The sequence below is a fragment of the Cimex lectularius genome, unplaced genomic scaffold, assembly GCF_000648675.2.
Source record: "Cimex lectularius strain Harlan isolate CLEC.00 unplaced genomic scaffold, Clec_2.1 scaffold134, whole genome shotgun sequence".
Lineage (NCBI taxonomy): Eukaryota > Metazoa > Arthropoda > Insecta > Hemiptera > Cimicidae > Cimex > Cimex lectularius.
This window is the reverse complement of record NW_019392747.1, coordinates 992,651-1,007,883: the sequence shown is the minus strand read 5'-3', so window position 1 is coordinate 1,007,883 and position 15,233 is coordinate 992,651. Positions and strand designations below refer to the sequence as shown.

Sequence of the window (15,233 nt, the reverse complement as noted above, 5' to 3'; positions counted from 1 at the left end):
ATTGATCGTATTAATTAAGTTAATTAATTATACTTTTAATTTAAGGTTTTGGTTGAGTTGAAAAAGCAAGACCCTAGATGACAACTATAATTAATTTTTAACACAAGGCTTGTCTTTCTTAATAACATTAATACTAAACTATTTAAAATACTACATAATATTAAAATCACCCATAGCTATTAAATATTAAGCGGAGAGAGAGAGAGAGAAAGTNAGAGAGAGAGAGAGAGAGATGTCCATTCCAATACTTCATACATTGTCACATAAATTAGGTAAAATTCTCTTCTTTGGACACGTTAAAATAGCTTTCAAAAAACCACAAAACAGTTCACCATTCATTCCAAACCCTAGCAGCCTACAAATACGATGTAATTTATAAAATTAATTATATGAATTGTATTGAATAATTATAGGTCCAGCTACAAGTATTGGAAATACTTCGCAAGACCAACTCCGACTTCCACGCAGTGCCCCCTGGAAAACACTTCGATGCTGTCCGCACCCCACAGGGAAAGAGCTGGTGCATCGAGGCAGACTTCAAGGGCCATGGCGACCCTAATGCAAGTTGTAATGCGAATGTGTCCACGCTTACCATAGTGTGCAGTGCTCATGGAACCCATTAAAGGAAAGAACCAAACACCCGGGACAGGCCCGGAGGCCACCCAACCAGGCAGAACTGTCAAACCGAAATACATCCACTTAACGGCAAATAGCCGTGAAGGGATCTTACCACGAGTCTTCTAAAAAGGATTCAAGGCCAACCAAAGCAAATGGTGGAAGATATCCCACGTAGGGTTCCTCCATCCACTTCGGCCAAATGATAGGACACGTATAAGGGCATTTCAGTACAACCTCCAGCATGTTGCTTTGCTCCAGCTGCATCTCCCACACTATGGAGGAGATTTAACCGGGGGGGGGGTGGATGTAGCCCTCATCCAAGAACTGTGGGTACACAACGGGTCTGTGAAAGGAATAAAACCCCAACAGACGCAGGTAATGTACCATAGAACAGCAAGGATGTACAAGGTATAGTATTTAATGCAAGAATTAGCCCACACTAATACGGGAATTATTAATTATTATGTTTTATATATCCCTTCCTTCGTTACCCTCCTTAATAATTAACTACCTTTCCAATATTGAATTAACCCGAATCACAAATCCAATTCAGAAAATCTCGATTCTTAACTTCCTTTGAGATAAATAAAACCGCCTATTATGAAAGAAAATTTACCGGGGCCCCACCTTGTCCCAATCATATAGAAACAATGCAATGCAAATACAAATTCACGTTTCACAACAATTTAACACAAAACCGATAAGACAATACAAGAATAGCACCACACTTTATGAGAGTATGAAATACTTGGTTAAAAAAAATTATATTTAAATTTGTATTGTATGTTTTCCAATCCACACAATAGACACGGTGACACATGTTTTGTAATTCATCCAGGTCTGGAAGGTGACCCGAGTAAAGGTCGAAACATCTATTTTCCTAAGTTTGTACTTGTAGTACTACTATTTTAAAGAATAAGTAAATTTACCTCTTTAACGTCATGGCGATGTCAGTTTTCAGCTCATTCGCATTGGAATAAAGAAGCGTTTGAAGTGCTACCTCGTATTACAGTTATATGTGGTATGTGGGGGCGTTTCGTGGACGTGTGACCCGTGTCGTCGAGTCACCGGTGCAGAGAGCATAAAACTACTTCACACTAATCTGGGCAAAAAGAGCAATTACGATATGGTCTCTACGGTAAACATCCTCCGGGGCGGCTGGCTGTTCTATTTCCGTCTTCCCTCTTGATATTTGGCGTAGCCTTCTGCCAACTTGGTGAGCGAGTAGAAAATATCCTGCATCACCGGCGAATCGTCGATGGCCCTCCTCTTTCTGCCGGTCAGGACGATATTCGCCGACGGAGCGGCCGTCGTTGGAACCATAACCCCCTGGTTGTTGCGGATCGCCATGCAAATCATACAGAGAAGGTAGCCGCCGAAAGCCAGAAACGAAAGAATCGTGATCGTCGATTGAAAAATGGATGCTATATTGCCTTTCTTTCCTGAAAAAATGAAGATAAAAAAATGAAGTCTATGAAATGTTAGTTGTTACAGAGGTGCAACTCACTCCCTAGTTCTATCAAATTATTTTTGTATATTAAAATATTTATTGAAATAATGTTTAATTAATGTGTAATTTTAAATTAATGTAATTTAAATTTAAATAATTAACATGTAATTTTTTTCATGTTGTTACGCCCATTAAGAGAAGCTTGGTTAAGCTTTTGTTTTATGCTTAAATTTCATTAAATTCAAAGTAGTAAAACGGTATATAAGTTATTCGAGAAAAAATAAGTACAATTAACAAAATATTGATATAATTTTTCGACATATCTAAAAATGCCTGGCCTAAGGATTTATCGAAATATGCACTTTTCAAATATACCAAATTTTGACTTATCCAGTTTTGTCAAGAGGGTGCAGAAAATCCACCTTAAGTACCTTACGTACACAATAGTGTACCAATTCAACAAGAATGAATTTTTTTAAAAATTAGAAAGTACTCAAGAATCTGGTGAAAAATGCAATGACATACTACAAAAAAAAAAGAAGTTAATTTCCCCACTGTGTACTAAGGCCAATATAAACAGTCCTTATATGTAGTACTTGAAAGACCTAAGCCACATGGGTATACCTGCAACTATAAAGGTAGACCTGGTACTGTTCTGTTTAAACACTGTCTCCAAAATAATCCCATCGTTTTGAACGTGTTTTTTGAATTTTGACCATGCGAGAACAATGGAAAAGGACGCTGTGTTGGCAGAAGACTTTTAAAAGAAATTAAGTATATACAAGTGTCAACTTATTACGGTTCCCTCAGACTTCTTAAAACCTACTAAAACCTTTTTTAAAATCGTACTTAACAATTTATTTTCAAAGGGACCATTTTTTTTTTTTTTTTGGTTTGGTGAAAGATTGTGCAATTACGTATATACAAGTGTCAACTTAATACGGTTCCCTCAGACTTCTCAAAACCTACTAAAACGTTTTTTTTAAATCGTACTTTACATTTTTATTTTCAAAGTGACCAACTTTTTTTTTTTTTTTTTTTGGGTTTCGTGAAAGATTGTGAAAACATTTTGAAAATCGGTTCATAAAAACATAAAAGCGCTAGAAATACAGGGTTTCATCATACTAATGTTCTTCCTAGTTTTCTCAAAAACAACTCAAACCGTTATTAAACCGTACTTTATATTTTTATTTGCAAAGGGACCAACATTTTTTTTTTTTGGTGAAAGACGGTGAAAACCATTTGAAAATCGGTTCATAAAAACATAAAAGCGCTAGAAATACAAAGTTTCATCATACTGATGTTCTCCCTGATTTTCACAAAAACTACTCAATCTAGAAATTTTTTTTGAATAGTATTCTTCTTAACATAAGCAATATTTTCAACATTGCAATAATAATAACAGTTTTTCTGTTTCTTAAAAACGTTAAAGAGGAAATTGTTGTTTTTCAGGTGGTAACCTACATTTTCTTTGCGTATTTATCAAGTCAATTTGATTTAATGGAAATGCCGAAAGCCACCTGAAAATCGGTTTGTAAAAGCGTTAGATATACAATGTACTTACTAGTCTCCTCCCTAGCTCACTAGCGAGAACAGGAGACCACGATAGACTGATGTAAGATGTAAGAGCACTACAGCGAGAATTTCGGTCCCTGGTCCCGGTTTTTGGAGGAAACGTGGTATTATAGTAAAAATAGATGTGTATACCCAGTTTGTGTTGAGAGTGAATGCATTTATTAGCGTGAATGTAATGTGGGAGGATTGATGGCGGAATATCGAGCAACCCATCGACCATCCATTAGGTTAGTTGTATAATATGAGTAAAGGTAGATGGAAGAATATCGAGTTATTACCCTAATTTAATGAATGGTATGTAAATAGGAGTGAATGTATTTAAGAATGAACGTGAGTACGAATGGGTTTGGAACTGCATGTGGTGGGTGCTGAATTTACTTGGCTGTTGACAGCACCCCCTCTCCCCTAAGAGCAAAACCTCGATAGCTGGATGGAGAGGTCTGACCAGGCCCAGGGGTCGATGATTCTCGAGTCTGCTGGCATTGTAAATAGCAAAATCAGGAATATACGGTGGACTACGAGAACCGAAGGCTCAATACATGTTCGGATTTGAGCCTGCATAAATCCAAATAATATATAATAATAAAAATATAATATTAATTATGTATAGTAATATAATATTAAGTAATTATTACCTTCTTTTTCATACCATCCGTCTCTTCTTAAAGCGTTGTCTTTTTCCTTTTTGCTCTTAGTTTTGAACCAATCCCCCTTAAGCGGTAATGCAGCATTGAGAAATTCCGGTTCTTGATTCACCTTCTCGTCGTTTTCAGATTCAATATCTAAATCCCCAAGGGACTTTATGACGTCTAATGAAAAAAAGCATACAAGTTCAACCTGACAATATAGCATGATATTAACCAGTACAAACCGTCTGAGTCGATTGAGTTCTTGACGTGAAGCAGTTTGTCGAGTGGTAGCTGGGCCAAGTTCGCCTCGTATTTGTCCTCGTAGACTATCGGTTTGATTTCAACGGCGAACAAAAGCAAAAGGAACAATCTCTGTAACCGTTTTGTTGATCAGTGGAAGAAAAAGATCATAGAATGCAAGTCGTCGAAAACACAACTAACCATCTTCTAGTTGTGAAGACATCGGATCACACTTACCAACTGTGCCAGGTCGAAATCTCGGTGCGTGAAGGCGATAGCAGAAGCCTTGAAACGGCACATGACAGTTAAATCCATCTTGTCACACTATGACGCTGCTGTTCAACGGCCTGTAAAATATGTCATAGAAAAATTTAGTTCAAAGTTACATGCAATTGTATAATTGTTATGATAATTTTATATGAATGCCCAAAATTCAATATTAAACTTATTTATGCTTTTTTAAATTAATGTAATATTAATTTATTTCTTATAACATGTGTAGTTACATTCAAGACAATTACAAACAAGTAATTACCAAGTAGCCAGAAATGTTCATGAGGTTTTTATTTGCTATTGGAATTGAATTCAACGAGCTTGGAGACAAAAGATGAATAACGGTCTGGTAATCTCTCTTTCCTGAAGGTCGAGGTATTGAATGAAGTTACAGAACTTGATTCGTGTCAAACTTGCCAAAGTGTTCAACGAAAATGTCGAAAACATTTATTCCAGCTTACGTCGTCTTTGGGAGATGTGAAAGCCGAGCAAATAGGTTTCTCATTAATTGAACGACGATAGCAAGCTTCAGGTTCTAAAAATGTGCTTTTCGTTGGACCATTGCTTCTCATCAAACGACCCTGTCCTATTGAAGCGAAAACCGAATATTCGCCTACAAAAGATGATGTTTTTGGTTTGGTGGGGGGTATGTTTTTAAACTTTTTGAACCACTTTCGATGATTCCACAGTGCGCTTCCGATTGTTCCATCACCGAATGCAGTGCAAATTTTACCGCCCTTGTATCAGGACAACCCTCCTTGGATATTTCGCTCTGATGACGACCGTAAAATAGGTTGAACGCATGGCAGAGAATAGTTCAATTCGTTTGGTACATACATTAAACATAACATATATGTGAATAAAAACAATATTTTTTAAATCTTTAAAATCACTTTTTTAAATCTCTTTAATTAGTCAAATCAAATAGTTACTTAACAAGTAACCAGTCGTATCAGTAAATAAATGAAGTAACAATGAATGTTATTATAATTGAGCAAGTGCAAGACGAAGTTAGGGAAAGGTAAAATTTTGTGGTAAGTAGGAGGTTTTTAGCTGCCGTCCAGAGTGATTTATGATCTTTTTTCACTGATTCAGTAAACCCTCTGATAAATCCGACATGACTACCTTCGTTCTGTCATGTTTTAAGCAAACCCTTTTTTCTTTTGAACCAGTACCAGATATTGAATGATTGTGACTTGAGAGTTTGAAGTAAATACAATCCGGTATGTATTGAGGGTTGAATCTTTTTTTTTACATTCATTAGATTTCGTAGTCCGGTTGACCAAATAACATCTTTCAATCAACTTCATGTAAGGTATTGGTTAAGATAAAAAAAGCCAGTGCCTTAACTCATTTTTCAAACATGGATCGAAATATTAACGTAAAAAATGTTCCTAAAAGATTCCTAGGATAGCATGAGTAAATATTATTGTTTTAGCATTTGTCGTTAAAATCATTTTTAATTAATTGACTTTTTATTTGCCTTTTTTAATGTTGTAATTTTCAATTTAATACCAAATAACCTCTTTCAGTTAATTAATTTTTATGTAAGGTATTGCTTGAGATAAAAAAGGCAGTGTCACGAACGGGATTCGAACCCACGACCTTCGGCAATACGCCGCTGCTCTACCACTTGAGCTATCGTGACTTCGAACCACTCGGTTGAACTTCCCTTTCAACCCAACCTTTCAAACTTTCCTTATTTTTTTACGTTTTTTTTTTTGACAAATTCAGACAGACTTTGCTACTTATCATTCTACTCTTTTCAACTTCGTAGGTTTTCTAGTAGTTATTAGTTATCTGTTATCTTTATTACTATAACAAAATATTTTTAATATATTAAAAATGATTTATTAGTTCTGTTCTTGTACTAGTGTCCATTGCTGACAGGACGAGTTTCTCCTCTTTTCTGTAGATACTCAATTACAAAATATGAAAAGAATTCCATAAATTTCAATTTTTTTCCTCGAAAAAGACAACCAACCGCGGTCGGCCGTGTTCAATGAATAGCAGATTTATCGGATTTGATATATTTAATTAGTGGTAGCCATGTTTTTGAGGAGCTGAGAGAGCCGAAATATAAAACAGACTCCGGGTCCGGTGAGTGTTGTAACTCACGAGGTTATATTGTACATTATCACAGCGTGTCGCCTCATCCCTTTTATTTATGCCAGCTGACGTTATTAATTCCTCGGCGTGAGCTATGTTTGTTTACTGCCGTACAGAATTACTTTTAATGGAATATCATAAAGAAATCAAACGGGGAGTTATGTGCCTTAACATGATAATGGCCGAGTTTAGTTTAACTGGTGGCGAATTAAATATTTCTTACTGAGGCCTCGTAGACAATTTTCACTAGGCTTGTTATATCATTAGGAGACATTAACTCGGCTCGGTATACGTTTAACCGGCTTCCTTTTATTCAGAAACAAGGTGGAAAAACACAACGACAATAAGACTAAATAAACCAATTATCGAAGAGAAATTACACGGCGCAAGAACCAGGCAGACTAATTTTACAGATAAATGTGAATTACACTTAAGTTGTTTTCAAGTGGGTTGCAATCCTATTAAAAGCCTTACAAATTAACCTTTACAAGCTAGAAATCGCACCACAAAGTGCATAAATCCTCCGACAAATCTCATTGGCGTAAATATTTTACAAAGTTTAAAACGGTTTACATCAATAAATTCAAACAAGCCAACTCTACAATTAAACAGAATCAAGGTTTATAATATATATCGTCTTTACCTAAAATACTTAAAATCAAAACGTAAATTTATCGTCATAAAATACATCGGAACTAATGTAAGATAATTGTTTTTAACTCAGCTGCGAGAGAAACAAAAAGGCAAAATGCATAAGATAAACTCGCTTATTATTGATGAGTAACCCTCGGAGGACATGAATAAGGGTCATCCTTACCGAATTAAGAATAGGCCTTGCAATGTTGACACTGACACTTAATTTTGGGCCAAAGCCTTTTGTGTCTGGCATGTAGAGAAAGGTTGCTCGACGTGTCCTATGTAATTGAAGGGTGCAATTCCTTGGCGCTATACAATGAGCGTGTATGGTATGCTATGGTATGGTAAAAAAGGATACTAGGAAGCGGGTTTTGCGCTCCCCAGGCACTGCAGCCTTCTGGATTATTATACCTTCCTTGTTACTTAGTTCAGTGCAATAGACTCAATCTTTCTCCTTAGAAGTATGAGGTAATTGACTATCGCTGCTGCAATTTGATTCCCTAAGTTTTTTCCAGACGTGAGGTTAAATTTCCATTGAGATGATATGGGTGGCTGTTTCCTTCTCCTCATTACATAATCTGCAAATGGGATCATCGATGTATAGACCTATGTTGTGTAGATTTTTTCTGAGATGCCAATGACCGGTTAGTAGTCCTACCACTCCTCTGAGTTTGGCCCTCTCCAGTTGCAGGAGTGCTTTTGCCAGTCTTGTTGAGGGTTGTTTCATCATAAGTTTACTATGTCTACCACCGGTATAGTTTATCTACTTCTCCTTTTGTTTTGTTTGGATCCATTCTGCGATGGAGGATTCTATATTTGTTTTTGTTATCCCACAAAGAGCCACCAAATATGAGAATCGTGCTTGAGGACACAGAGAGTGTCTTGGTCACTTGTTCCGATTTTTGAAGTTGATTTGCACCGAGCAACAACCGCATTTAAGCAATATCTCAAGCGCCGTATTAGCGCGTCTTAACCAAAACAGGAAAGATAAGACGACCAAAATGATCAGTAACGGCCAAATTAAAAATATAGTAATGTTGAAAAAACAAATGTCCGAAAATAGATCGTACGTCTTGGAAAATCGTCATTAATTACAAAATGAATTGTTTGGACTGGTTATTTCTTAAAATCGTGACAGAAGTTGTTTTCCGCCAGTAGAATTATTGGGTAGGTTATTGCGGGCGAAGAAAAATATTTGTGGAAAGGCAAGTCCTTGACTATGTTAAAAAGCGATAATTAATTTGCTTTTGAAACCCCCGGCTGCGATGGTTAAATAGTGTACATTAACTATAAATATAAATGTTTAAGTGGTTCGAATACGGCAACTTGTTTATAAAACTGTTTTTGTTAGGCCCCTGTAATCCTAATAAATCACTTGATGAAGGAGTGATTATTATTCTACTGAAAACACACATGGGAAACTGAAGAAACCAATCATTGAAGTATTTTCGAGTTTGATGAGGGGTCTTAAAACAATAAATTGTCTTTTTTCCAATGATTTAATAAGCGAATTTGGTGAAATAAAAGGAGGATATGTGGTTAGGAATTTTGTAAATTGAGTGGTTTTTAGGCTGGCAATGTGTATAGTAGGGCAAAATTTACAAAGCGTTTAGTGTTTAAAGTTGAAAAAATAAAAATTCCAACCTCGCAATTCGTAATCTGTTGTCTCTCTCTCTCTCTCTCTCTCTCTCTCTCTNTCGAGGTCACGATAGCTCAAGTGGTAGAGCAGCGGCGTATCAAGCCGAAGATCGTGGGTTCGAATCCCGCTCGTGCCATTGACTTTTTTATCTCAACTAAAAACCTTGATTAATTGTAACATATTAATTGGTCAAGCGGACCACGAAATTAGTGAAATTAGTTGTAGTTTATGTTATTTATTTTTTGCCCAAAACGTGCGGTTGTAAAAAATTGAACAAAATATGTCCAAAGACGACGAGAAGAAAATGTACAAATGAAACTCCTGTTTGCTGACTGAAAATACTTTATTATATTAGTATTTTATCATTATATTACTTCATTAAGTCTTTGATCTTTTAATTGTTATCATATAGAAGAAAACATTGTTAGCTGTCTTAAATAACGAAACGTGACCGTTTGTGAACGTCCGACGGGTTTGGCTACAAAACCATTACATATCAATAAAGAAACACATTATTGAAGATTATTATTTCCTTCTTAATTAGCATGATAAAGAAGAGCATTGTTGAAAGAAGTGGCCGGAGGTCTAATAACATAAATATCGACGGTAAAAAGATACGGTGCGTATCTTCTGCCTGGACATCATGCACAATGGAGTATCTTTACTTAATTCAAGACGCCGGATGGCACCATTATTGGCACGAAATATCGCCAAATAAGCGAACCCCTATTTACCAAGTCGCCATTCAACATTGGAAGCGATCAAAAATATTCCTCCCGTTCAATTGTCCGCATTATTCAGCACGTGGCCATTTACAGTTCTATTTAACTTTCGGAAATAAAAATCTGCGGTTTTTTTTTCATTGGAAAAGATAACATTGACAGATTTACGGCTTAATGTGGTAGGGCTTATGCCTTGTTTGTACTAAAATGCGGCGATAAAACTTTTCAAAGAGGAAACGATCATAGCGAAAGTCCATTATTCGGTATGAATACGATTTCTTTTGAGTCACCAAAAGCAATCACTCACTCTTCCTTGCTTTATCTAACTTCTAAAAGTAAAATTCATACACAACGCTACCGCAATATATCACGGTGTTACAATTCAGTTGAATCCTGGGCGGATGAGTTATCTTTCAACGCGTTTTCAGTGACACCCTCAGTTTTAATATTTCTCAATTTGGAAATTTTTAAAATTGCATTTTAAGTTATTTACTTCGTACTCTCAAAAATGTTTGTACATTTGGACCAGAAATATATTGCATTGCCATTTTTAATGCTGGCTTGGTATTTTAAATGATTTACTACAGTGCGTAATTCAGGAAAAAACGAAATCATTTGCAATACGAAACCGTTTTGTTAAACTGCTTTTATCTGATAGTGAGCAGTTAAATTTAAACCAATATTTCAAAAAATAACCTTTCGTTTTCAAGAAGCAGGAATAATAAAAAAAGTATCTGAGAGTTGGAGATCAATCAAGTGGAGAGTTTCGCAAAATCCACATTTTAATTTCCGGCGCTAAATTTTTAAAATTTGATTAATAGTATCAAAACGTCTAACAAAGCAACAACGCCTATTTTTTGTTGATGTTTACTGTTCATTACAACTACTTTCCATTAGGTAGCAAGTAACAATGATGTTTATAGTTATGTGCACAATCTAAATAAGAGTTTTAGAAAAGCTTTTTTTTTTAAGTTTCTTTATCGTGCCAAAGTTTCGATCTTTATTGAAATCATCTTCAAGCCTTGTGTTGTCGGTATTTCAACAAAAAGTTCTCCGATTGATAGCCGATGCAAGTTTCTTCTCATTGTTCGCGATGTCCTTCAGAATACTCTTTGCTTGGTGTCTATACGTAGTTGAAATCTGCTCATAGAATCCCATGTATTTCCTTCTTCTCATTTCTCATACCAGACCGCATCTAACGATCTTAAAATAATCATTGACTATCACTAAACATCACACACTAAAGATGGTTTGAGGATGAGGTGGGAGGTCAGCTGTGTAAACCTGGTTCTGAGTGGGGGCTAAAATACTACCAAGAGGAAATCCAGCAAGGATTATGATTGTGAATGTCGGCGACCCTTCAATGACTTGGAAGTATCGGTCAATGAGGTGCTAAAAGCGACCGAAAAAGATTTATTATTAGTGAAATAGTTACCTTAGCTACTAACTCTCCCTTTCTAAATCCAGGTTCCTTCATTCTTCTCTGCGACATCTCCCAACCCTTGGTTTCAAGGGGGGTGTCCGGGCGCAAAATAATGGTGTAGCCCTGAGGGCGTGGCAACCTCTCTAAAGCACAAGCTGTACTCGTGTCGGCCTCGGGTCGGCGGGTCCTTTATCAGAGGCACACGTGGGTTAGGGTACCAAATCCTGTCTGCATAGACGGGGGAGGGTGCATAACCATCTGTACTACGGGGTAGCAGAAATGTTCCAAAGTTCAGCCCCTGCTACATTGGGAATGGACTCGTGGTGGTTCGTGGCAAGGCACCTGGCGGGTACTTAGAGAAGAGGCTGTTCTTCTATCTGTGACCTTCGCACGAAACTTGCGTATGACCACCGTTATACACCCAGACTCACGGGATGGGACGGCAGTGTATAAGCGTTGAGGACGCTATCATTCCCCTCGAATGCGTGAGTAGTGGCGGATGGGAAGGGGTGATGAATCGGTTGCTCCTATTCGAATATGCTTTGCACATAGGTGTAGGCTGAGCTCGATTGACGGCTTTTACCGTAGGCAGTCTTCTAGGGGGTGCAATTCCACTTTAAACGAAACCGCGGCCGGAGCGGATCCGGTAGTTTCTACGCAGGGGATTCCCTCCCAGTATTCCCAATACTCTGGGAGATAGAGTGGCCTTCTCTATCTAGGGAATCCGCGGGAAACCGGGCTGATGTATTTCGGCTTAGGTAGCCCTTTGTTCGGTTCGATACTTAATGCGGACCCGACCACTCGGAATGGGCACGCGGGGAGCGAGGTAGTCTTAGTTCCTCGGGGCTGAGCTGCCTCTTCACCAATGCTGCGGCAGTAACACACTTCTGTCGTATGCAGAGGTGCGTCAGCTCTTATCTTGAGAATAAAAACGTCCGATAAAGCAGGAAGGCTAGGTGCGGACGTTAAAGATCCTCATTGTCCTTTTAAGGACAACCGAGTATACGGGAAAGCTACTAACTTGGGAAGACGTGGACACTAAGCAAATGGTTTCCTAATAAATTGACCGACGGTAACAGGCTTGATCGTCAAAACATTTGACACGTTTGATAGCTGCACTTAATTAATCGTCTTTTAAGAAAGAAGATCTATCAGACCTAGGTTTATCTTTTGGACAACTTTTGAGAAGAGCATTCATTCATTGTTTCGTCACCAAACGTAGTGAAAATTGTATAAACAACCTCGGCTACCCTAATTCCGATCTTAAATTTAATAATCACGGACGAAATATGAGTTTTCGAGCCATGAGAAAGAAAATATTTTATTATGTACAGTGAACTTTTCAAGACTCTTTCTTTATGAGCTGATGGATTATCCTCTTAGTATTACGTTTTAAACACCTAATACTCCTACTAAGAAAATGATGTGCTTTATTGATGCCGAGTCAGTTACTTAATGAAAATGTCGCAACGTCGAAACTCGTTTGAGTAGTTCAACATATCCGAGAGTAAAGTCGGACCCAATAAGTGACCCAATATCAGTTCAGCATGTGTTCACCGACTCGCAGACCCACACCCAGCAACAACCCTGTCTTATTGAAGTTTTATTACCTTTATTATATAGAATTATTTTATAGATGAAGACAGGCACATAATATCATCTCATGAGAGTTTGAATAAAACCGGATAAAATATGCATATATTCCATGATATCTCTTAAATTTTTTAATGCTTTAAAGGAAGAGTTAATTTGAAATTAAGAAAGGGTTAATTGAAAGAAAATAAGTTCATTTAATCAATTAATTAATCTTTATGTAAGGTATTGGTTAAGATAAAAAAGTCAGTGCCACGGGCGGGTTTCGAACCCACGACCTTCGTCTAAATACGCCGCTTCTCTACCACATCAACCATGGTGACTTCGATCCACTCGGACACCAACTTCCCATCTCACCCCAACCTTTTCGAATTTTCCCTCCTTTTTGCATTTTTTTCCTTCTTTTTTCAGGTACCAGTGTCTAACAAAGTAAGTAATTAACTGTCTATGTAAAGAAATAAATATATGAATAAATAAACAAATAGGCTAAGAAATACATAAATAATCGGGTAAACAACTTAAACACTAATGTCACAGTTCTTGAAGTATTGGATCAAGGCGTCATAAATTTACGTGTCACCCTCTGCCAGCAACGAGCTTAAGTTCAGTGGCCTTTTCACTTGCCGCAGAGCCTCCAATTCTTTCAGAAATTGTTCTCGCTGGTCCTCATATTCGGTGCATTGTAGTAGACCAAGGCTCTTTTCTATATCGCACTTTGCGCAGTTTGGCGATGTTCTACAGTTAATCCTGTATAAATATGGCCAGTTCGGAGTCGTGTAATTGTTGAGAAGAAAGCTTTTCCTCTCTCTATTTCTTGAAACCACGGCTTCGTTTGCAATGTCGGGCATAACAAACGGTAGAACTTCCCTGCTGTGGCCGTGTCGTACCAATTTTGCCACTTTCTGCACACGTCTCTTTGGCCATTGTTTGTAACGTCTCCGACGCCGCACAGTCGTGGGAGAACCTTTAATGGTTGCCCTTTTATCCAGCATATTACAATGTTTTTGCCTTTATTCCTTAATTTGTAGGTTAACCTGACAATTTCGATTAAAATATATTCATACTTTTTATCGAAATGTAATTAGAAATCGTGAGATGCGATCTGGTGTGATGTAGGTTTCAGAAAAACATTTTCTTTATCGTGCCAACGTTTCGATCTTTATTGAGATCATCATCAGGGCTCAATAAAGATCGAAACGGTGGCACGATAAAAAAATGTTTTTCTGAAACCTACATCACACCAGACCGCATCTGACGATTTCTAAATAAATATCGATTAACGGTCACTAATCACCACACACTTCTTATCGAAATTGAAAGTGCGTAGCTGGCATATCGTGCTGAGCCATCCGTCCAAATCCCAATTTTTTATTTGTTATCTTCGCGGAGTATTCCAGCGCTTTCAGTATGGTTATACCTTCTGCTGTGTAAGAGATAACAAGATTCAGAAGTACGTGTTCCTCGTGATACCTGTTCAGGCTGTCATAAAATGCACAACCTGCGGAACCATTAAGTTTTGATCCGTCTGTGAAAATCTGAGAACTTTTCGCACCTGTCTGCCCTGAAATGCATTTCAAAGAAATTGACCGGGCGTCCTGTATAATTCAGTTCTTGACAATTTATTTCGCTTATTATTGCTTGATATTCCGGCAAGAAAATTGGTAGTATCGGATTTTTTTAAACAGACTATATTATGAAAAACCACGGAGAGAAACGATCGACTATAAACGGAGCTCTTTTCTTTCGCCAATATCTTTCTGTCAAAAATTTTTGTTTACCGTACATTTTAATTAGATAGTTCTCTGCATATTTTTCCCACCTTAAGTTCGGTGGTGGCTCACATGGTTCGGCATAAAGAGCAGGTATGGGAGTGCTGGGAAAATAGCCCAGGATGCGTCGCAGTCATTTGCGTTGAAATATTGCAATCCGTCGTTGTACAGAATCGGGACGTGTTCACAAAAAACCGACCCATAATCAATTGTCGCTCGAATTGCTGTAGTAGAGCATTTCTATGACAGGATCAGCGCCCCATTTGCTGCAGGTGAAGTTTCTCAAGATGTTAAATAGGCGCTCTGCTAGAGCAGCGGCGTATTTAGCCAAAGGTCGTGGGTTCGAATCCCGCTCGTGATATCGACTTTTTTATCTCAACAAATACCTTACATAAAGAATTGAAAGATGTTATTTGGTCAATCGGACCACGAAATCTAATGGGATTCATTTAATGTTTAAAGGAGTTAATTTGCATTTTATAAAGATTAATTTGAAGTTTAAAAAATTTATTTTAAGGTAAGAAGCTATGGATACACTCTACAAAACGCCAAATCGA

The 15,233-nt window shown here is 37.4% G+C and overlaps 1 protein-coding gene across 1 annotated transcript; it reads right to left on the bottom strand.

Moving 5' to 3' along the window:
* Positions 1-1,785: 1,785 nt before the first annotated feature.
* Positions 1,786-4,827, bottom strand: LOC106670155. The gene is made up of 4 exons (XM_014400236.1): positions 4,750-4,827; positions 4,515-4,644; positions 4,279-4,452; positions 1,786-2,060 (listed from the first exon to the last, which is right to left on the bottom strand). The coding sequence occupies exons 1-4, from the start codon at positions 4,825-4,827 to the stop codon at positions 1,786-1,788; spliced, it is 657 nt and encodes a 218-aa protein (XP_014255722.1).
* Between the last annotated feature and the right edge of the window lie 10,406 nt (positions 4,828-15,233).